Here is a 23,874-nt window from a genome sequence, read left to right as displayed (position 1 = left end):
CCTTATCACAGACCCCGGTCAACAGTCTGGATGAAGCATTCTAGAGCAGCTAAAGTTTCTGAATAGTTTTCGAAGGCAGCCCCAAGTAGAATGTGTTACAGTAGTTGGTTGGGACCTTGTAATTCCTCTAGCTCAGCCCCTCTTGCTCAATGCAAGATCTGTAGTGCAAGATACAACTACATCATTATCCATAGATGGCTAGCGAACCTCTGTTGAAATACTTCGACAAAGGAGAGCCCGCCCACCTCCTGAGGAAGGCCATTCCACTGTTAAGATTCCAGCTAGAGAATGTTTAGCCAAAATGTTCTCCCATACACCTTGTACAGTTTTCAAGTTTTGCTAATCTTTAGCTGAAATCTGCTTCTCTGTCATTTCCGCCCATTGGCTCTAGTCCTTCCCTTGGGAGAAACAGAGAACAAGTTTGCTCCAACTTCTGTGTGACAGACCTTCAGATATTTGAAGACATCTATCATGTATTTTTAATCTTCTCTTCTCCAGGCTCTTCCAATCATTCCTCATAGGGCTTGGTTTCCAGACCCCCTCGCAAACTGGTCATCCTCCTCTGTACTCGCTCCAGATCAAAGGCTCAGGAGGAGAGGTGCCATTTCAAATACTGTTTAAACAACTTCCAAGGATGAACAGATGCAGATTTCAGGAGACAGCAAGTTCCAGGGAAGAGTAACAGCAAGAGGCTGAAATGGAAGACGTAACCTGAGGTTCAGCCAAGAGGAGTTAATTTTATTAACTTTGGGCTTTAGGTATCTTGACAGATGAATTCATAGATTAGGAAGAGTTTATCTACTAAGAAGGAAAAATAGACTATTGATTCCATGACCTTCTACATTTCTCTGCACTCTACATTATTTCCTTTGCCCACTTTTGTTCCACCTCTATCCCTGAATTTTATTCTTATAGGAAGGTCTGCATTTAAAATCATTGGACTCCATTATACAAATTACTATTCAGACATACAAATGTTTCAGTCATCATTTGTACAACATTATTTATCATTCCTAATATCAGCTGCATTTACAGTTGCCACTTCAGAGCAGGGAGAGGTTTTTTTGAACTGTCAGAGCAATGCTCACATCTTTCTCCTGATCTTTCATCTGGAATGTGCATATGTTATTCTTTTCCTTGTAGATTACCTTGCATTTGTTAGTTTTTTTCACTTTCTCTTCTAATAGGTCCCTGTGAAATTCCCTACTGTGTAGTCCCAAATATTAGTTAGAGTCTAAAAAGACCATGTACACAATAAGGCTTTGTGACGAAATCCTAGACACTGCTCCCCAGAGACTGAGTTTTAAAGCTTGAGGAAACCAAGTAGACCCTGAACTAACCCAAAGGACACAGCTCAGAGATGCTGCTGAGCCCGCAGAGCAAAGGAGATGTGCAACTCCAAACTTCTTTGACCTAACTCAAGGGAGTACTACTTTGTGACTGAACCACTGCTGAAGCAGTTAGGCATATCTATGCTTGTATCCAATGTTAGCCCTACTTTGAGTAGACTCATTGAAATGAATGGGACCTCAGTTACACTAGCATTGGAAACAACCCTATAAGCCCACCTATGTGATTATATCCTATGCGGCAGAGTCTTGCTATTTACTGTTTTACTCTGTACAGCACCATGTACATTGATGGTGCTTTATAAATAAATAAATAAATAAATAAATAATAATAATCCATGACAGGAGGTGGAACAAAAGTAGGGCTGTTTTCAGTCACATGGGCTAAAGGAAGGCTTACAGATGAGCAGTTATCACCAGCAATGTATAAAACAAGCATCCCATGATTGCCACCAAAGCCGTACTTAAGAACTATCTTGTCTTGAAGGTAAGAAAGAAAAGACAGAGACCCTGTCCAGATGACAAGCTAAGCCATGGTTAAGTATTTTGAGCTATGAGCTACTGTATCTTTAACAGTTGTACAGAAAAGGAAGTTTCAGCCGGTGTCATTTGTACACATGCAGCACCTGGTGAAATTCCCACTTCATCACAACAGTTAAAGCTACAGGAACTTTGCTAGAGTGCTCAGATACAAAAGATGGGCAGGGCTCCTGCAGCTTTTAACTGTAGGGATGAAGAGGGAATTTTACCAGGTTCTGCATGCATGCAAATGACACCTGCTGAAATTTCCTTTTCTGTGCAACTGTTAAAGATACAGGAGCCCTGGCCTCTTTTTCTTATGATCACCTTAACTAAACATTATGGTTTAGTGTGTCATGTGAATTATTCCTAATCATGGTTTAAATACGCTCGCTAACCATTTGCTGTAAAAGGCTTAGCAGCCTAACCATGGCTTAGGATGCTGTCTGAAGAGGCCCAGATTATCCTTGCAAGACTACCCTCCAGCCAGTTCCCTCTCAGCAATTCCAACTGAGGCAATCCCTCCAATGGCTGAGCTAACCTGAGGGGAAGAGGGAGATGACAGAACAACCTATCAGATAACATGACTGAAAAGGTGAACACGAAAAGGGCAAGCAAAAGTATATACTTAAGACAATTAGCCTATGACAAGCATGGAAAGCAGCGACCCCAGACAAATGTTTGAGCCCTAGTGGTAGGTGTAAAAACAACAAGAATACACATGTTGCTGGGTTTCAAAAACTTTGCAAGAGGTAGCTACCTTCCATGCTTGCCACAAGTTAATTGAAAATCGTTACACTTCAGGCACTTTTTTTTAAAAAAAATGGAGAGATGACTCAAATATAATAAATTTGACACTTTTGACCTATCGTGCTCTAATAGGTTTGGAGCATTTCATTCACAAGATGCTACTTTCTCACCCAAGTCATGTCCTGATGTCTAAAGTCAATGGAAAGTCAACCATGCCATCTGTGCACATCCACTCAAATAAAAAGGTGCATAAAGAGGTGTTCCTAGTGCTTGCTCCACAAATCTGAAACTTCCTTCCCATGGGAACTCACGACAGTCCAAGCCCAAAAATCATCTGGGTACATGGCAAAACCATTCTGGTTTGACTTTTGGTAGTCAGGGATGGGTCGGTCTTGCCATGAAGAGATTTTCATGCAGTTTATTTGTATGTTTTAAACAATGCATTTTTAGAATATATTTTTACTCTTTGTTTTTCAGAAGTTTTGGAAGATTGGGAAAGGCTAGAAGTCTAAACAAATGCATATTTGGAATCCAGCATTTCTTTTAGCTAAGGACACATCTTAAAATAAGATAGGAAGCGTGGGGAAAGAATGTTTACAGTTCTGCTGAATGATTATTTATTTAAAGCAAATAAGTTGTTACATAGGTACCATCTAAATGGTGCATTTAAAATTTAATCAGGTACAGAAGAGAATTTCCATTCTTCAGTGAAAGAACTGGGCTTTCTGACCTGTGACAACTAGAAACAATAAGAATAAGATATCAAATTTTAAACAGGAGTTGAAGGAATTTATAAGAAATGCTATCACTGCAATTCACTGAAATGATTTTTTATCCAAAAAGAAAGAAAAGATAATACAAAAATATTATTTACAATTACCATGGTTTCATAGGATCAAAAAGCTACTACAGCATCTGTGAAGGGAGGAAGCGGGGTACCCTAGGCAGGCAGGAACAAAATGTTGCTCGGACTGAACGCCAACCCAGCAAGGTAGGCTCCCACCCTACACCCCTTATGTCCTACGTAGCATGAGCCAGGGAACTCTTGAAACAACCTTAAGGCTTATGAAACGAGGGCCTAAGCCTGAAACCTTAAACGGTCACAATAACCAAGAGGAAAACTCTGGGACGTAGTACCAAAGCTAATTGGAATAAAGCACCCACATTTCATTGTTAGGGGTAAGTTTATTCAAAGAAATAGAAAAGGGAAAAGGGATGCAAAAGAAACAGCAATATTTGGAAATAGTACTTACAGGCCAAAACAACAAACCTGTCTAAACCTGTCTATACACACCAGTGCCATGCATGGGTCTTCAAGAGAAGTGGATCTCAGGACAGGCCAAAATGAAAGCAACCCAAGACCAAGGCAACTCCCCTCCCCCAACTGCCTTGGTTTTTTACTCAAAATCTGAGGTGATCCCTATTAAAAAACACACCCAGGTGGACTAACAAGCACATGCAGGCTCAACCTTACAGAACGGAACTTTATAGGCTGCTAAAACACAGAAGAAAAAATGGATTTCTTGACAACATCTAAAAGGAGAGCACTGGTATGACTGCAATCCTAAATTCACTTATCTGAGAGTAAGCCCCATTGAATTCTGAGTAAACTTGTACAGGATTTCATTGTAAATAACAAAACTGATGAAAAACGCAACTGATTCCTAGAGATATCACTTCCTAACACATAAAATCACATTAAACGGCATTGTTAAGGTGCCATTAAAAATCAGAGAACTGAACAAAAATATGTTACAAAACAATCCACATAACCACTGCATTGTGATCAATGCCATGACAAAACTGAATTAAATGGTCTAATGAGCTCCCAAGAGAAAAGGCCAAAGAACATGATTTTAAGACATTTCTTTTGAAATTCAGTAGCAATGCTTCTTCTTAAGTTTGACTTGGCTGGCAACTGGCAATTCTGATGCAAACACATTTTTCACCTAACTTTACATCACCGGAGAGTAAGTACATAGGAAGCACGCAATCAACTTTGTAGTAGAACATGACAAAACATAGTAGAATTTCATCAGAAATAGCAGTCCAGCCTATTGCTAGCACAAATCATTATGACAGAACTGACATTTATTTTATTGAAAAAGTCAAAGGCCATGACAAAGAAATATAATACCCAAAAACACAAATAACTGAAAAGGGGAGGAACGTATATTGTCCAATGTGGCCAGGGGCGACCCATCCATATACGAGAACTAGACGGTCACCTAGGGCACCACGTTAAGTGGGGCGCCAAATTCAAGGGGGGAAACATAAATAAAAAATACTAATAAAATAACAAAGATGTTATTATTTCAAATTATGTTTATCATATATTGAATGCTGTGAACCACTGAGGCACTCCAAATTATCAAACCATGGTTAGGAGACTGGGCAGTGTTACATCCACATCAGACCAATGTGGACACTGCAGACATGATAAGGCAGCAACCCTGGTTGAAATATGAAATAATGCCCACACAAGTGGATAGGAGAAGGGAGAAGGATGAGCAGAGGAGCTCACCCCAAATGGCAGCATTGGGGAGGAGCCAATCATGTTTGGCCACTGTTGTTTGTTGTTTATTCGTTCAGTCGCTTCCGACTCTTCGTGACTTCATGGACCAGCCCACGCCAGAGCTTTCTGTTGGCTATCACCACCCCCAGCTCCCCCAAGGTCAAGTCTGTCACCTCCAGAATATCATTCATCCATCTTGCGCTTGGTCGGCCCCTCTTCCTTTTGCCTTCCACTTTCCCTAGCATCAGCCTCTTCTCCAGGGTATCCTGTCTTCTCATTATGTGGCCAAAGTACTTCAGTTTTGCCTTTAATACCATTCCCTCAAGTGAGCAGTCTGGCTTTATTTCCTGGAGTATGGACTGGTTTGATCTTCTTGCAGTCCACGGCACTCTCAGGATTTTCCTCCAACACCACAGTTCAAAAGCAGCTATCTTCCTTCGCTCAGCTTTCCTTATGGTCCAGCTCTCGCAGCCATAGGTTACTACGGGGAATACCATTGCTTTAACTATGCGGACCTTTGTTGTCAGTGTGGTGTCTCTGCTCTTAACTATTTTATCAAGATTTGTCATTGCTCTCCTCCCACTAGTGAATTTGGCCACTAGTGTTATTTATATTGCACTTCCAGAAACCAACCCTTGCACAGTATCAGTAACACTTGCTAACAGGGAACCCATAATCTTGACATTGTGCACACATTGGTGTCCACTAGTGCAATGTAAATAGCGCTAGCAGACAAACATCATTGGATGCTTCCCATTATATTCGTATCACTTCATAGTCACAACATTGTTTTGTTGCATGTTCCCCATTTCCATAGCCCCCCACCCTCTCTTTGATTACGGGCCTTCCTTAAGTGCAGGGCAACACATCTTTAAGGCTCCTAAGAATACTGATTTGGGGGAAGATTCAGCCCTTGTAAACTCCTTTTCTTTCTCATTGGATCTTCCCTATTGGTTCCCCAAGTCTGTTAAATCCTTTTGTTTTTTAAAAAGTTAATTGCGTCTGTTTTACCATTCATTTTTCTTTAGAAGAACATGTTTATGTCAGAATCTATTTTAAGTCAGCCTCTTAGATTGATAGTTTAGAGAACGCTGGTATTTTGTCCATACAGATGAGTGAAATGGCAGCCATTAAAATAAACTGCCTTTGGATTTCCCAATCCAAAAGGATCAAGTTCCCATTTCCTTTTGAGTGAATTGGTCGTATTTACATAGAGTAGCCTTCCAGATGTAGTGAATTACAACTCCTACCATCCTAAACTAGCATGGACAGTGAATGATGGAAGTTGTAATCCAACACATCTGGAGGGCAGCAAGTTTTTTATTCTGGTTGTGCTTTTTATATTGTATTGTGTATTTGTACTTTTAACCTGTTGATTGTCTTACTATGATTTTAATTTTTGTGAACCGCCCAGAGAGCTTCGACTATTGGGCGGTATAGAAATGTAATAAATAAATAAATAAATAAATAAATAAGTCATGTGAGTCTCAGACCAATAATATTCAGAAATCTAGTCAAATTACTAAAGCCTACAAGATCCTTTCATTCATGCACAAGTTCCCATATCTGTAACATACAGCTTCCAATGTTCCCTCCAACTGTCCTGGTTGTAATGGTGTGGGGACAGAGCTCCAGGCAATTAGTCAGAGTAAGTACCAAGGACAAGCTCCATAGACAGTCCAAACAAAGGGAGTGACAGAGAAGAGCTAGGCCAGGGAAATACAAGGCAAAAGCCTGGATGCTGTTACACAGACTTTGACCCAGCACTTGGCGCCTAGAACTGGCTTTAAAGCCTGGGCCTTCAGAGCCCCACCCAGAGCACAGCTGAAGGCTATCTGCACCATCTGAGGAATGGTCTACTCATGAGCAGAGCCTTGCTCATACCTTCACTCATAAGGAGTAATGTGCCTCAGAGAGGCACCTCTGCAGCTGGCAGCTTCCAAGCTCAAACCTTGCAACACCTGCACTCCCTGTGCATCTGCCTCTGAATCCAAGAGGGGGCATAAGAAGACCTGTGCTGGATCAGACCAAGGGTCCATCTAGTCCAGCACTCTGTTCACACAGTGGTGAACCAGCTGTCAATCAGGGAACCACAAGCAGGACATGGTGCAACCCATGTTCCCCAGCAACGAGCGTACTGCCTCTGATACTGGAGGTTGTACTTCGGCATCAGGACTAGTGGCCATTGATTGCTTTCTTCTCTGAGAATTTATCCAACACCCTTTTAAAGCCATCCAAATTAAAGCCTTTTGGAAGTCCAAGTAAACTATGTCCAATGCATCTCCCCTGTCTACATGGGAGATTAAAAATGTTTGGCTCTTTGAATACTTGTCTACAGAAGTTTCTACATGAATATCAAAACAGGGCAAATATTTGAATGCAGTCTGACCTTGAAATAGGAATAGGAATAAAACCCATTATCTTACCAAAAATTAAATATGGATTTATCATGAAAACAGTACTCAACTATCAGCAATAATTTGTATATACGGAACTGATGCACAGAAGGGGAAAGTATGATGATTTCTATGGTAATTTCAAAAATATAAATTTATATAAATATAAATTCACTTCACATAAATTTGTAAAAGACACAACATTATAGAGCACTTCGTTCAAATTGAACATGGGGAAACCTTGATCCCACCATATTAAAGCCATTACCAAAACTTTGATTACAAAAGATGAATTTAGTATTAGGAGGATTAATGGAAGTGGAGATGTGTGATATCTTCCAGGGAGAGGGACAGAAGCAATGGGCTTTTACCTGTTCTCTCTCACTCTCTCCTACCATTTTGGGCAAAAACAGACATGACTTTAAATCTGTGTCTAGCATCTTCATCTCTCCCTATTTTTACTCTAGTGCAGACTCCAGGCTCAGTTCAGCACCCTAGTGTAGGGAGAGTGTGTGTGTGTGTTTTAACCTTTGGATCCTCCCCGCAACTACTCTAAAGTAAAATTTAGCGAAAGATGTAGTTACTCAACAGAAATTAAAAGCAACATCTGTTTTGGCCTTCATACAACATACACAAATTCAACTGTGTGTTTAAACACATTCCAATATACACAATTCAGAGAAAGTTATGGGATGGGAATTAATGCTACTTAAGTGTTCATCTCTGTGCAAGTGTTATTCATTTGCCCTGATTGTTCTCAAAAAGTAATATATTAGGGCTGTGAGACTTTTTCCTAGTTTTTGATGGTTGTCCTAATCTGTGTTCAAATTAGTCGATGAACTATATTAATTTTGTTTATATGCAAATAGGGGGAAAAGACAGACCCTGCTCACAGGCTCACAATCTCAAGGAGACAAAAATTAGGAAAGGGACATTAGAGACATAAAAGTGTAAGGAAATGGAGGAGGAGGGGGGATGATCTAAGGGAAATCCTGAGAAAACAGTTTGATCTTCAACCATCATTTCAAATGTATGGACAGATGGAAACGTCCATCTGTTAAGAGGCATGGTATTCCCCAGGAATGGAACAGATAGTAGAAAGGATTTTGATGGTACATAGAAGATGAGAACTGGTGAGTAGAGGGGTTCTGGCAGAACAAAAGGGCATGGAATGAAAAGAAACAAAAATAGACACCCGGTTCACACGTAACAACTAACTAAGGGTTAAACAACTCAGTTAGCCCGAGCCCTGCAGGACCACACTGCATCCCACCTACTCACCACTTACACTTTGCATTCACTTCTGTAAACAAACCAAGAATGACCCAACTGTGGGTTGTTCGTTGTGACATGCAATTCCAGGAACTCTACATTGTTGAAGGAGAAACAACCTAGAGTTTTAACCCAACAACAAACCATGGGTTAAAACTCTGGGCTGTTTCTCCCTCAAAAACTAGAGTTCTGGATTTGTACATCACGATGATTTGCACAAACCAGGAACTCCTGGACTCTTTAACAAAGCAGAAGCAGCAAGCACACAGGTAATGGAGGGGCTTGCTTGCTCCAGGGTAGCTCTGACTATGGATTGTTTAACAAATAGTTAGTCATAGGTAAATGAGAAGCAAGAGAATGTAAGGACTTGAAAGCAAGGGGCAGAATTTTAAAATGTGAAGACTAGAATGAAGCAAAGAAAAATTGAACTAGGATGCAGAGGGAAACCGCATATGAGCAGCAGATTTGAGACTAGGAGGCTGGCAATAAGAATTAGGCAACCCTGAATGAAGCACATTACAGTAATCAAGGCAAAAGTAAGAAAGGTAACCAATGTTTTAGTTGTGGTAGGAGAAAGAACTGGATGAAGTTTGGAAATGCTCAACAAATGAAAATGATAGCATTTTGCAGTGGCATAAAAGAAGAAAGAGGAATAAAACTAATTCTCAGATTATGGATTTGAAGAAAGGGAAAAAAACATTAGACAGACAGATAATTTTAAGGGAAAAAGGAATCCATGTAGTACAAAGCCTACATGTTGGAAGTACTGCTTTTCAGAGATTTAATTTTATGTAATGAGAGGGCATACAAAATAAAACAGCTCCTATATAGAAAGTCAAGTTAGCTTCTTTTTTAAAAAAAAAATAGAAAATAGAAAATTAAAGCTGAATGTTTGAAAATGATGAAGAGTCTTGTGGAACCTTGAAGATGAACAAATTTATTCTGGCGTAAACTTTCATGGACTGTAGCTCAATTCATCAGATGCATGAAATATTATGGGGAATTTTAGGCTTCTGTACAATACATATGATGGGAGAGCATTGTAACAGTGAGATCAGAAGAACATTAATCGCAGGAAGTACTGAGAGTAGCAATCACAGTATTTTCTGCATTTAATTTCCTTCTTCTCAACTCAGAGTTTCAAATTTCTCTCCTCCACCTTGCCCACCGCCCCCCAATATGTACTCTATATACAAAAACTAGAATGAACGGTAAGATGCTGCAATACTCTTTGTTGGTTTTGCTGCAATAGACTAACAACCCTCTGGAAATAGTCTTAAAATGGTAACGAATAGTAAATGAATGGATAATTGGGCCAAACTACATGATGTATTAAATACGTGTTCATAGTTAATCTACTTGGGTTTTTGTTTTGTTTTTGTTAAGCAGCAACCACATTGGTGGATGGGAGCTTGATGTGACCGCATCAAGCAGGGAGGGGGAATTTAAGTCATAACAAAAATCCTCCCCCCACCCACACACACAAAGTTGCCGCAGGAGAGAAGACATTAATGTGTCTGATTCTTAATTTGATAACATAGATTAGGGAAAAAGCCAGGAACGAAGAGGAAACATGAGAAAAGACACACGGACAAAATCATCAAGAAGAAGAAAGAACAGAAAGAGGAAGCACAAATATGCATGGATTTATTTATTTTAATATTTTAATTCTTGTATTGTCATGAACCTTTTGTCAAGGCTTTTACGCAGTTATCAGCACAGGGAGGTAAACCACAGTGCTTGAAACTCTTGAAGTATTTCTTGAAGCAAAACAATTTGCATTGAGTAATGACCTGTAAATTATGCAAAGGAGCTTTTTCAACGGAATGCAAGAGGTTGAGTACTTTGAAAAGAAAGCTGTTCTTAAGGTTGATAGCAGTTGATGCATAAATAGAGGAACTCTTATTTGCCAAGAAGCTAGTTTGCATCTAAACCTTAAAGCTTTGCATCTTCATGGTAAGTACATAACTGACCTGCTTCGCATAGGTCACCTTGGATTGTTTAACCCATGATGAGCCATGGAGTCTGCAGACGCCATATGCATAAGCCTCAGCATGTTGTAGGGTTGTTTAGCCCTCACATAATAACCCATTGGCCAAGTTCGGATGAATATGCAAACTCCCCTAATTGGAGTTGCATATTCAAAATAGCAGCCGCCACACACTGTGGCACCTCAGGTGTGTGGGCTGTAGTGGCTTGTGAACTGGCCTACTGTCACAATAATTTCACAGGTTAATGAACCTTTAACATTTCACAGGCTGTATAAAGCATAGTACAAGTATTAGTTTATTGCATATTTATTTATTTAATTAATTTTTATACCGCCCAATAGCTGAAGCTCTCTGGGCAGTTCACAAAAATTATGTCCAAATCACATTTAAAGCACTGGGTTGCATCTCCAAGAAAATTATTATTATTATTATTATTATTATTATTATTATTATTTATTTATTTATATAGCACCATCAATGTACATGGTGCTGTACAGAGTAAAACAGTAAATAGCAAGACCCTGCCGCATAGGCTTACATTCTAATAAAATCATAATAAAACAATAAGGAGGGGAAGAGAATGCAAACAGACACAGGGTAGGGTAAACAGGCACTGGGTAGGGTAAAACTAACAGTATAAAAGTCAGAACAAAATCAAGTTTTAAAAGCTTTAGGAAAAAGAAAAGTTTTTAGCTGAGCTTTAAAAGCTGCGGTTGAACCTGTAGTTCTCAAATGTTCTGGAAGAGCGTTCCAGGCATAAGGGGCAGCAGAAGAAAATGGACGAAGCCGAGCAAGGGAAGTAGAGACCCTTGGGCAGGCGAGAAACATGGCATCAGAGGAGCGAAGAGCACGAGCGGGGCAATAGTGTGAGATGAGAGAGGAGAGATAGGAAGGAGCTAGACCGTGAAAAGCTTTTAAGGTCGACAGGAGAAGTTTATATTGGATTCTGAAGTGAATTGGAAGCCAATGAAGAGATTTCAGAAGTAGAGTAACATGGTCAGAGCGGCGAGCCAAGAAGATGATCTTAGCAGCAGAGTGGTGAACAGAAACCAACGGACTGATGTGAGAAGAAGGAAGGCCAGTGAGAAGAAGGTTGCAGTAGTCCAACCAAGAAATAACCAATGCATGAACAAGAGTCTTGGCAAAAGAGACAGACAAAAATGATCGAATGAGAATGCTCCTTGTTATTTACTTCAAAGACAGATTATCTCAAAATGTATATCTCACTCTTACAAGCAAGCTATGGAAAAGTGGAAAATATACTTCTTCCTCTTTGCCATTCTGTTCACTGCGCAAATGAAAAAGTCAACGTATCTTAAGAGGTAGAACCAATTTGATTGGTTTTTGTTTTCTGCTCATTTCTTTGTTGGTCCTGATACATCATAGAGACAATGAAGCCATCATCTGACCCAGAGGCCCAGATGCCAATACCGTGGACCACTACAAACTCTGCAAAAAGTTATTGTGGTGCCACGAGCCCCTTTGCAAATTGCTCACACAACTCCTTCACCACCTGACGTTAAATCCATGCTGACAAAAGAGCAGCCATCACAGCCTGGAAACAATCCCAAAATTATCTTTGTGCATTAGCAAAACTATAAGTGTCGTCAAGAGGCAACCGAAGACAGAGGGAGTTGGTTGCCCCCAAATTCAGGGGTGTCAGGCATGCCATGGTTTGACCAGAAACCTCACAGGCTGAGGCTGGAAACTAGCTTTGGGTCTGTCTGTGCCCAGGACTAAAACTATGCTTCAGGCACAAAACGGAATACTGAATGTAAGCCATCAGTCCCTGTGATGGGCAGGCAGTATGATGTCTCTGGATTGCCCTCTGTCTTTGCCTGCTCCACAGAGTAAGACCTGCTGCCCTCCAAGCTTCAGCTTCCAAACTAGTGATGGGGAAAGTGTGGCCCTCTCAGTGTTGTTGGGCTGCAACTCAGTGGCACGGAGTGCCTTCTTCAAACTCCAGTTGGTGGCCCAGCTACGCCCCTATCTAGACAGGGATAACCTGGCTTCAGTTGTCCATGCTCTGGTAACCTCCAAGTTAGATTACTGCAATGCGCTCTATGTAGGACTGCCTTTGAAGATGGTTCGGAAGCTGCAGCTCGTGCAAAATGCAGCGGCCAGACTGATTTCGGGAACCAGAAGGTTTGACCATATAACACCTGTTCTGGTCCGCTTGCACTGGCTGCCTGTATGTTTCCGAGCCCAATTCAAGGTGCTGGTTTTGACCTATAAAGCCTTACACGGCTTGGGACCACAATACCTGATGGAACGTCTCTCCCGACGTGAATATACCCGGTCACTACGTTCAACATCTAAGGTCCTCCTCCAGGTGCCTACTCCGAGAGGCTCGGAGTGTGGCAACGAGGGATAGGGCCTTTTCGGTGGTGGGCCCCAGACTGTGGAATGATCTCCCTAATGAGGCTCGCCTGGCACCAACACTACTATCTTTCCGGCGCCAGGTTAAGACTTTCCTCTTTGCCCGGGCATATGGGGGCACATCCTAATTACCCACATGTTTAGTTTTTAATTGGTTTTTAATGCTCTATGTGTGTATGTACTGTGTTTTAGAGTTTAAAATTTTGTATTCTTGTTTTTATTTCAATTTTAGAATTTCTGTAAACCACCCAGAGAGCCCTGGCTATAGGAGCGGTATATAAGTATAATAAAATAAATAAATAAATAAATAAACTCCCATCAGTCCTAGCCAAGAGAGTCAATGGTGAAGGATGCTGGGAAATGTAGTCATTGCTAGGCCTGGACCAATGGGGCCATGACCATGAATCTCTTTCCTAGGGCCTGTTTCTATTCTTCAGAGCCCTGAGTGCCCACTGGTATCAATGGAGCAGGTCTTTTTCTCAGCCGAATTGTCATGCAGGGGGAAGTTTTCAAGGGGGGTTGCAACTGGGGAGGGAATGATTAACTCCACCCTTCCTACTTGCTGGAAAATACATAACCCCCAAAATCTACCCCTGTACTGCAATTAAGGTAGGGGGGAATCTTCCATTGGTTTGGGATAATCTGGGTCAAGAAGGTAAATTAATTGAAGAATGTATTTTATTAGAGATAATTTGGAGGCTTTGCATCCTGTGAAATTTAAATAAATCTCTGTAATTATTTCTAAATTTGCAAATATAAATTAGCATATGCATATTTTTTTAAGATTTGCATCCCGTGGGCCTGGTTGCAATTCAACAACATCTGCACAGCCACATGTTCCTCATCACTGTTCCCTTCCCTTCAGCTGCTTCCACTTTCTTCACACCCTCCAAGGCTTAGATCCCATCAGACCCTAAACTTAAATCAAGTCTTCCTATGATGCTGTATTCAAGTCCTTTCGACTACACACACCCTAAGTCACATGACTCTATGAATCAATTGTGATGCAGAATTGATGGCCACAAGGCGCAAACGGCCCCCTTCATTTAGGAACTCTGCCTTGTCCCAATAGCTCCGGCTATTGGGTGGTACAGAAATGTAATAAAATAAATAAATAAATAAATAAATAAATAAATAGTTTTCTTAACACTACTGAACCCAAACAGCCAATGATTGAGTAACATATAAAATCAGCAGTCTCTTGAAAAATAGCTCCGCTCAAATTTTGACAGATGGCTTGGCAAAGTTAAGCTGTTTAAAAATTAGACATTGTTACAATTTGATTCTTTTAAAAATGCACAAGGCAGATACTATACTATATATACTATGATAAAAAGTAAGGGTTTACCATCTGTCTGAGGGACAAGCTACAGAAAAGCAAAAGAAATCAGGGGTAGATGGCTGCCGGCACTGCACCATCCTCAAATCCTTTACTTTCAAACTCTGTTTCAGTGTCATGGAGCAAGTGGTTGGATGACTGCAGGCTAAAGACAAGTGCTGGTAATACAGAAAGCTGCAGGAAATGATTCTTTCTGAATCAGTCCAGGAAGCAAGTTCCTCGGTGCCTGTACCAACCAGACCTCAGAAGGCAGAGTTAGGGGGGATCTACACTACTGCTTTAAAGTGCTTTAAAGCGCTTTATAACCGTTTTGACAACTGTTGGGGCCCAGGACACACTGCATATACAGGTTTCAAAATGTTTTCAAAATGCTTTAAAGCACTTTAAAAGCAATAGTGTAGATCCCCCCAGAGCTAAACATCCAGCAAAACAAGGTTAAAGATGTCCTAACTGTACAGCCCACTCCTATAAATAAATCAAGAATTAGCAGATGGATCGACTACATGAAACCAAACTGGAAAATGTCAATGATAGGTTTAAACCCTAATGAAACAGAATAAACTTTGAACTGAAAATTGTTTGAAAAGTAAATCAGAAGTAAGAGGAAAAATAACTCCTTTTAAAATGGTAATAAATGACCAGGATTATGAAATTTAACATGATCAGGCTGCAATCCTATGCACAGTTACCTGGCAGTAGGTCCCACTGCATGCAGGGGAGATTACTTGTGAGTAGAAATGTATAGGATTTTGCTAAAACGAAATGGACATTTTCTACTAGCTAGGACCTGCAATAGACCTCACATCTCGGCACATAAACATGTGTATCTGTCCCAACAACATCAAGAGAAATTTGTACTTCAAAGTAAGTGTTCCCCAAATCCTCTGAGCCAGTGAGTCTGGCTCTTAAAAAGACACTGTAATGGTAAAGGTCTTTCACCAATGTTGTGTGAGCAGACTTCCACATGCCCAATGGGACTTTCCCTCCCTCCGTCTCCTCCCCACCCCACATACCAAATCTGCTCCAGAGGCAAAACCCTCCAAAGCAAAATTTATGGGGAGCAGCAGTGAAGGAAATTCTGTTCTGCCAGCAGTTTCCATTCCACTGGTGGACACCCAGCATTGGATCCAACCCTTTAGGCGCTTTTAGAGGCAGCCAGCTCAGGCAAATGTTACAGGTGCATGCCTCCCTTGTCTAGAGAGATGCCACCATTGCCAGGGCCAGCCCAAGACATTGTGCTGCCTGAGGTGAAGAACAAAATGGCACCCCCTCCAATTCCACGTACAGAACCCTTTCAAGACTGAACATTTTCTTCAATACCAGCGATGGGACAGCTTCCTGTGCCTCAACGTGAAGTCAGCAGGCTAGCTTAGGGGGTGTAGGGAAAGCCACATGACACACAATTCTCTCCTCCAATGCCTTGCTGCTGCCTCACTTTGCCTAATGGTAGGGCCGGGCCTGACGACTGCCACCCCCACCCCCACCATGTCATCACAGCAGTCTTGCTTTTGCTTGAAATAAGCAGCAATGAAGTCACAGCCTCTTGGTTTGTGTTCCTTGTTCTCTCCTGCTCTTGCATGCAGTTCAGATGAAGAAAAACAGAAGAGCAGCTGGCAACACTAGAGGACAACAGGGAAACAGCTCAGCAGCACTGTATTCCTTCTACCACAGCTGTGGGGAACTTTTTTTGTTTTTTTAATGGTTATTGACTCACAGGAGAGAGAGAAAACAATCAGGGGCATGACTGATTTTTCTGAGGGTCAATGGCCCAAGGAGGACACATTTGAAAGTGTGGATCTGGTCATCTGTCAGCCAGCCTGATCCACAACTTCAAAACTCTCCTCAATATCACACCCCACTTCTCTTTCTGGAAAACCTCTGTGGAGAAGAAGCTTCCAGTTGTCCCGAACCCAAAGCTGCCATGATACCTCAGCTTAGGGCTCACTGCCACCCTTGCAGTCTCTGCTTCTTTGCTGGTGATGGCAAATCCGTCACGTCCTCGCAAGGGTCAGGTGACAACAGCACTTCACTGAAGGAGAGAAAAGAGAGAGCAGCCATCTTGCTTGCTTTCTCACCTGCCTGCCCCAGCCCAGCTTCTGAATGAGCAGCAGCACCAGGCATGCACACGCCTGATGGTGAGAGCAGGAGAAGGAAACACCGCGGTGGCAGCCAAAGTATCTTTGTACTGCCACTGCTGCTGCTGTCTTTGCTTCTCTGCTGACACTCATGCTGGATTGCCCAATTGGGAACCATCACGGCTTGCCACAGGAGACTACAGTGCAAGGACAGGCATCAATATGCCCCCAGATATTTTTCTTAGTCCCTGCCAAGGTGCCCAATCCCTCCCACTTTAAAAGAAATAACTGAGAGGTTTTTGTTAGCACATAAGTTTAAAGGGGTTATGTAGTGTGGTTGTGGGCTCAGACCTCATCTCTGCTTTATACTTAGTCAGGCCGGGTTAATTGTCCTTTGTGACAAGCCACACCTATGGCACCCATTTTGTAGTGGTGCCCAGGACAGTTTTTCAAACTGCCAAATGTACTCAGAGGTTGCCTTCTCTGTTGCCGGGTCTGGTGGTCTTGAAGAACCCTAAGCCGGGTGGGTCTGGATGAAATTGAACCAGCAGGCATCAGTTCCCCAACCTATGTCCCACCAAGGAAGAGCAAGACTGATGCAGACTCATTGCTGCCATCCTCACCCCTACTGGGGAGGGGGAATAAATTTTCCCAGAAACAATATATTGTTCCCTATTATAATGAAAATTATTCTGAAGTAGCTTGCTCTTGAAAAGGCAATTAGGCATTACAAAAGAACAAAGATGCTTGGAGTGGTTTGTTAATATGGATCAACACAGCTGCCTGAATTTTTGGATTCTCCCTTGGGTTGTAACAATGGGGTGGAGCCGGCCCTATTTTTAGATAGAGTGCAGCAGTCGCCTCAAGTGGCAGATGCTGGGAGGCAGCAAAGTGTTGGAGGAGAGAACTGTGTGCCACATAGCCTGCCCTGACCCCCGCTAAGATGGCCAGCTGCCTTCAGGTGTAGGGTGACCATATGAAAAGGAGGACAGGGCTCCTGTAGCTTTAACAGTAATGTAGAAAAGGGAATTTCAGCAGGTGTCAATTGAAGAGGGTGAAATTCCCTCTTCATCACAACAGTTAAAGCTGCAGAAGCCCTGCCCAATTTTGTATCTGGCCACTCTACTATAGCTAGTGTAGCTTTAAGTGTTGTAATGAAGAGGGAATTTCACCCCCTTCAATTGACACCTGCTGAAATTCCCTTTTCCACTTTACTGTTAAAGATACAAGAGCCCTGTCCTCCTTTTCATATGGTCACCCTATTCAGGTGTAATGGAGGAAGCTGTCTCATAGAAAGATGCAACTGCTAGTAAAGTCAGGTTTTGTTCACAGAACTAGAGGGAGCAGCATCTTGTTCTTTGCCTCAAGCAGCAAAATCTCTTGGGTAATCCCTACTATGGAGACTGTCATAATGAGCACCTGGGCTTCAAAATTTACCACCACACAACTGACCAACAGCTCCTGAGGAGACAACTAATGGTCTGAGAGAATTCAGAGTGCAACTGGGGCAACCACCTCCCACCTTTCCCAGGGGCTACTGAAAGACCTGTGTGCTCTGAGAGACTGCCCAAGTTTGCAGGATCATCATAGACCACTGTGGTTTATTGTGGTGCATGCCAACAGCCATTTTGAATATTCAAGCCACATCGGCAGTCTCCACAGCTAATCGTGTCATGCAAACCTGGCGAGGGTGGCTTATGTGAGGGTTAAACAACCCTCAGACTGTTTTAGGGTTATGCAAGGGTTGTTTAAGGGTTGTTTAACCCTTGCATAACCCACCTTCATCAGGTTTGCATGACATGATAAGTCATAGTGACCGCCACCGCAGCTTGAATATTCAGAATGGGCACCAACACGCACTATTTATTTATATTTATTCATTGCATTTCTATACTGCCCAATAGCTGAAGTTCTCTGGGCGGTTCACAAAAATTAAATAAGCCATAGTGGGCTGTGGTTATCGTGCAAACTGGTCCAAAGCCTGGAGAAGGAGAAGGCCCAGCCAGGAAGCTCATCACATCAGTTCCGAGGAGACAGACCACAAATAACCTGAGACAAGTCTGATCCTACTGCTTTGTCTTTGGAGATGTGTGTTTGTTTTAATATTAAATGGTAAAGTACCTTGAATGTCATGGCTGAGAGGCAGTATACGAGATGTCCTGAGTAAGCAGTAAAGAAAAGAATAGCTGCCTCGTATATTATAAGGTAAAAACGGACACACTAAATGTTTAATTTATACCGGCTTTTAATGGAAGATAAACACATGGAACTGACATATGTAGTCCACTGTTCCATTCTAGCCCAAGATGGTTTACTCTGACCTTTGAGGTTTTGGGAGAAGGTCTTCCCAACCAGCTACTTGAGATCTTTTAATTGGGCTACAACAGGGACTGAGCCTGGGTCTTTCTGCATACAAAGCATGTGCTCACTCTGTGAGCTATGGCCATTCCCTGTGTGCAGAACACAGCATTTGAAGTAACAAATAGCCTGTTTGTGGGTAGAGGACACACACACAAAACTGTTTCATGGACTCAACATCAGGTGCTCCTGAGCCAGGGGGTGCGAGCCTGCAATGGTTTTTCGGGGAGAAGGGCTGAGCAGGAGGCACGTCACCTGTATGAGGTGCACACGAGCATGCTGAGCTAAAGAGGGTAAGAAGCTGTGTGTGGAAATCTAGGTAATAATTGCTCTTTCAGGCAATTTCAGGCCAATTCCTCCACGGGAGCGCCTTCCACCACATAGAAAGCTTTTATGGGACAGGTCTGCCCATCTAAACAGTACTGTAGTGTTGTTGTTTTTAAAGCATTCCTGCTGGGTGGGGCAACATAGACAGAAGACCTTGCAGTGGAATGAAAATTTCCAGTGATGGTGGGGCAACGTGTGACAGTTTAGGCTCTTTACATGTTTATCACATAACTCTTATTTCTTGTTGTTGTTGTTTTTAAAGGACATAGTTATTTGTCTTGTTGGTACACAATTAAAAGTGTACACTATATAATCACTACCAGCATCACCACCCCAAAAAGTGACAAGAAGTTATATGAATTTGCCACAGCAACTGATTTCTTAAGACTTACAAAAAATAAAATATTCAGGTGAATTGGCCACAGCGATAGAAGAGAGCTGCATATTTAAATATTTTTTAACACATGCCGTGTGTCGGTGTTCTTATTTCTCCTACCAATAATGGTGCTGTGCGAAACGTACCACAATTGCTAGAGTTAATACATTACTAAGAGAATTCTGAGTAGATTCCAGCTGTGATCATATTAACAATCCTACTGCAGAATGCTTTGTTTTAACTACCACGTTTCTAGACACAGCTAAAATTATGTCTTCCTCTGAAGCCCAACTCCAGAAGTGCAAAGTAAATTGCAATCTGATAATTCCCTTATTACAGAAATAAAAAAGAATTTGCATTTAAACAGTCACCTGTCAAACAATTGCAATATGGTTGAAATTCCTACCTTTCTGATTTCATCTTCTGCTAAATAAATGCCTTTATCATTATTGTAGTTGTCCATTTATCATTACTGTAATTGTTCCATCACTAGCATCAAAAGTAAGTTATTCTTCTACCTGTATCCACAAATTTACATCATACTAGTGGAGGTTGGTGTTTCCAATGTCAGTGAATCCGTTCCAGGTTTCAACCAGAACCAGTCCAAACTCTAAAGGAACAGGTTCTGATTGAAACTTGGAGTGGATTCACTGCCCCATTGATACTGTAGTCACCAGCCTCCACTGCTTCATACTAATCAGGGCAAATTTAGCCTAAATAAGTAAAGGCAGTCTGATCTATTCCTAAATTTCTATTTGGAGGGCTATAGTTGTTGTTGTTGTTTTCACAATGCAGCCAAAGCTAGCTTAAAAGCACTCCAAGTCATCAGTAAAAGAAATCCATCCACAAGACTTTTACACACATTGCAGGTCTTAAGAAGGTTTCCTATTTGCACTGTGATTTTTATCCAAGCCCTAGTGAACAGACTAGATGTATTTTTGGATGGAAGCAGGGATATGCACCTGGCACCTAAAGCCACTAGCTGTTAGGTACAACTAGTTTCTGCAATAGGTTGATTGAGCTCATTGGGTTGGGACTTCCCCAGCCTCCCCCTAATGTCCCTCACACACAGAATCAGCTCCAGAGGGTCCTGGCAGACTGATTTTGGGGTGCCCGGTGGGTGGAAAAAGCCATTCCTCCACTGGTTTTCTTTCCACTGGTAGAAAAACACCATTGGCACCTACCCATCATTTGAATGAGAAATTTTAAACGTATGCTTAACTCTACTTTAAAGTAAAGAACTTCACAATGCAAACCTATACATGCCTACTCATATGGTAAACCCCATTCACCCAAGCTGGGTTTCAAGTGTGATCAGCACGGCCAATGGTCTGGAATGTAGGGAGTTGTAATTCGAAAATCTGGAGGGTACAGTTAGGGAAAACTGGTGTGTAGGACTGCAGCCTAAATATGCATATTTACTGCCTGGTTATGTGGTTGCAGTTCCCACTGATTTCCACGTAATGTGCTTAGGACTGGAGTTAAAATTGTGTAGAGATGAGTGAAGAGCAGGATAATTAGATTAATTCTATTCCAATACAAAAAGGTGGCTTTAAATTACTGACAAGTTCAAGATGAATGACTGCTATTCATCCCCCCTCCCAATGTACTATAGTGATAAGATGAATTTAGGACAATACAGAAAGCATTGATAACGTTTATCAACACTAACACTTGCTCTTTCTATACAGATGGTTTATGTAGTCTCCTTGACTTATGCTGAAACAAACTGCTCAGTTCGTCACCTGTCAGAAGTATGCTGAATATTTATCACCTTGTTGGTCAGATATCCATGTGGAAAAAAGCCTTATATTTCATCGGAATTTCAAATGCAATATTCATTGGCATTTTACAACTTCACTGTTACATTCTTCTCTCTCCCCCCACCACCCATTTTCAGATGCAACTCCTCCTCCAAGCCTTTGCAAACCAGCAATACCCTTTGCTGGCATTTAAAAGAACCATTTGTCTTTGTCATGGATACTACCGTATATATCTGCCACCAGGCAACAGCATATCCATGCAACTCTCTCTCTCTCTCTCCTAGCACACAAGTGCTTACTGTTAACTTCTTATTAACAAGACAGTTTATGAGGTTAAAAATGATTACATTTAATTCACTTCAATCGCCTTGATACAGCACAATCTGCAATTGTCTTGCATTGCTGAAAGCAAGCAAGAGAGCACTCCAAGGAAAACAGGCACAACTTTTTTTTAGTCTCTTTCATAAAATCTTCCATAATAAGCTTTACATGCCACATTAGTGTTTCAATTATTTTGAAATGGTCTAACCATTTCCTCTTCTGTGCATTCACAGAGGCTACAGTTTTAATGGACTAATGTGATAGTGCGACGGGAGGGGGGGAAGGGTCGCGTACCCTTTTGCCATGTTAAAAACATATCATAAAATGAATACAGTAAAATGTGTTCACTTGATTAGCAACCCAAGCCGATGTACGTTTACACAGAAGCAAGTCCTCTTAGTACAGACTTCCTTCCAATTAAGTGTGTGCAGGAATGCAGCTTAAGGCAGCCTTATCTGATTAAATATAGCCAACCTGACCTTTTTTCTTTTTTTTTTTTTTTTTCATGGAAGGGATATCAGTACACCATTTTACAATCTTTATATAAAGCTTCTTTCTTCACAGAAGCAGAAAAGAAAGATTAAAAGCTCTGTGCTCCCAAACCAGTAACAGATCAAAATAGGATTACAAACAAAACCATTCAAAGCAGTTTTCAGTGTTAATTATATTCTTCATAAATACAAAGCATATTTAAAGGGAGGCGGGAGGATCAATTGCTCAAGTTATATTTTACCAATCCATTGCAATTCTACTAGCTAAGGTCAAACCACAAAACTACCTGGAATCCAAAAGCAAAACCTGATCTCACAGAGATCAACAAACCCAACTAGTGTATTCATCCCTAGAAAAATCTACAAACACAAGTACTGAAATTGTTCTCTAAGAGAAGGGCAGTGGGGAGAGGGGGAGAGGGGGAGAGAGAGACGCACCCAGACATTCAGATTTAACCTTGAGCAGAACAGAATTAGAACTCTGGTTTAAGTGAACCAACAGTTTCCAATATCCTTGAAAGGTACTGTAATGCCGACAAAACCCCTGATACTTAAAAGAAGAACCAAGTTCAGCATCTCTTAGAAGTACAAGATAACTGGGAAAGCCATATGGGGGGGTGGGGGTAGACACCCGGATGCCTAGCGAATGTGCTCAACGTGCCCTTCAGACTGAGCACTCGGGCGTTTGCCCTTGTTTTACACACACACACACACACACACACACACACACGCCCATCAGTGTTGACTACAGACGCATGGATCCTTGCAAACGTCTCCTTGTGTTTGTGTTGATGGATGACCCTTTGCAAAAGAAAAGGGGGGGGGGTTCTGAAGAGAGATTGCAATGCAAACAAGACATCGAAACCGTTGTATAACCCCTCATCGAAATGCAAACCGGAGTGGCGGCGGCGGCGGCCAGGCAGGGAAATCAGCTGCACAAAGGGGTGAACTTAAGCCACGGTTGGTAAAGGCACGACTGCACACATCAGAGGGAAGCAACCGCATGCAAGACCGACTGCCCGTGAGTATGGAGACGGCCAACAGACGGAGACGGATCGCAAGCGCTCGCCGTCACCGGCGGGGGGCGAAGGATCTGCCGAATCCATAGGGGGATGGAGACCCGGGGAGGGGTGACAAGGGAGATGAAATGGGCGGAAGGCTCCGAGGCAGACACCGCGGGTCGAGGCGCAGGAGAAATGGCCGGGGCGGGCAGGCAGGCAGGCGGGTGGAGGGACGCGAAGGGCCCCCGCGCTGGAAGAAGCTGGAAGGCGGCCGGGGCGGCTCTCCCCGCTTACCTGGCAGTCGGTGCCCGTGACGCCCGGGGGGCAGGCGCAGCTATAGGCAGGCTGGGGCGAGAGGAAGAGCAGCGGCAGGCTGTGCGGCACGGCGTGGAGCTTGGCCAGCGCCGTCGAGCAGGTGCCGTTGTTCCGGCAGGGCTGGCTGAGGCAGGGGTCCGGGGCGCCGTCGAGGGGCGCGGCGGTGGCGGCGACCGGCCCGGCGAGGCAGGCGCGGCGCTGGGCCAAGCCCAGCAGCAGCAGCAGCAGCGGGATGGCGCGGGGCAGCATCCTGACGCGGGAGGCCCCCAGGGGAAGCCGCGGAGCGCGCCGGGGTCTCGGTGCTCCGGCTACCGGCAAGGAGAAGAGGCGGGGGAGA

The 23,874-nt window shown here is 42.6% G+C and overlaps 1 protein-coding gene across 1 annotated transcript in view; it reads right to left on the bottom strand.

Moving 5' to 3' along the window:
* The window catches only part of DNER (delta/notch like EGF repeat containing), a 145,553-nt gene extending 121,679 nt beyond the window's left edge, over window positions 1–23,874 (bottom strand). The window contains exon 1 of the mRNA XM_063132181.1: window positions 23,517–23,874. Coding sequence (XP_062988251.1) covers window positions 23,517–23,786 — 270 coding nt within the window. The 5' untranslated portion in view covers window positions 23,787–23,874. The remainder of the gene's footprint in view (window positions 1–23,516) is intronic.

This window comes from Elgaria multicarinata, chromosome 8 (assembly GCF_023053635.1).
Source record: "Elgaria multicarinata webbii isolate HBS135686 ecotype San Diego chromosome 8, rElgMul1.1.pri, whole genome shotgun sequence".
Classification (NCBI taxonomy): domain Eukaryota; kingdom Metazoa; phylum Chordata; class Lepidosauria; order Squamata; family Anguidae; genus Elgaria; species Elgaria multicarinata.
Note: the sequence above shows the minus strand (reverse complement) of the source record. Positions and strands in the feature narration are given on the sequence as shown.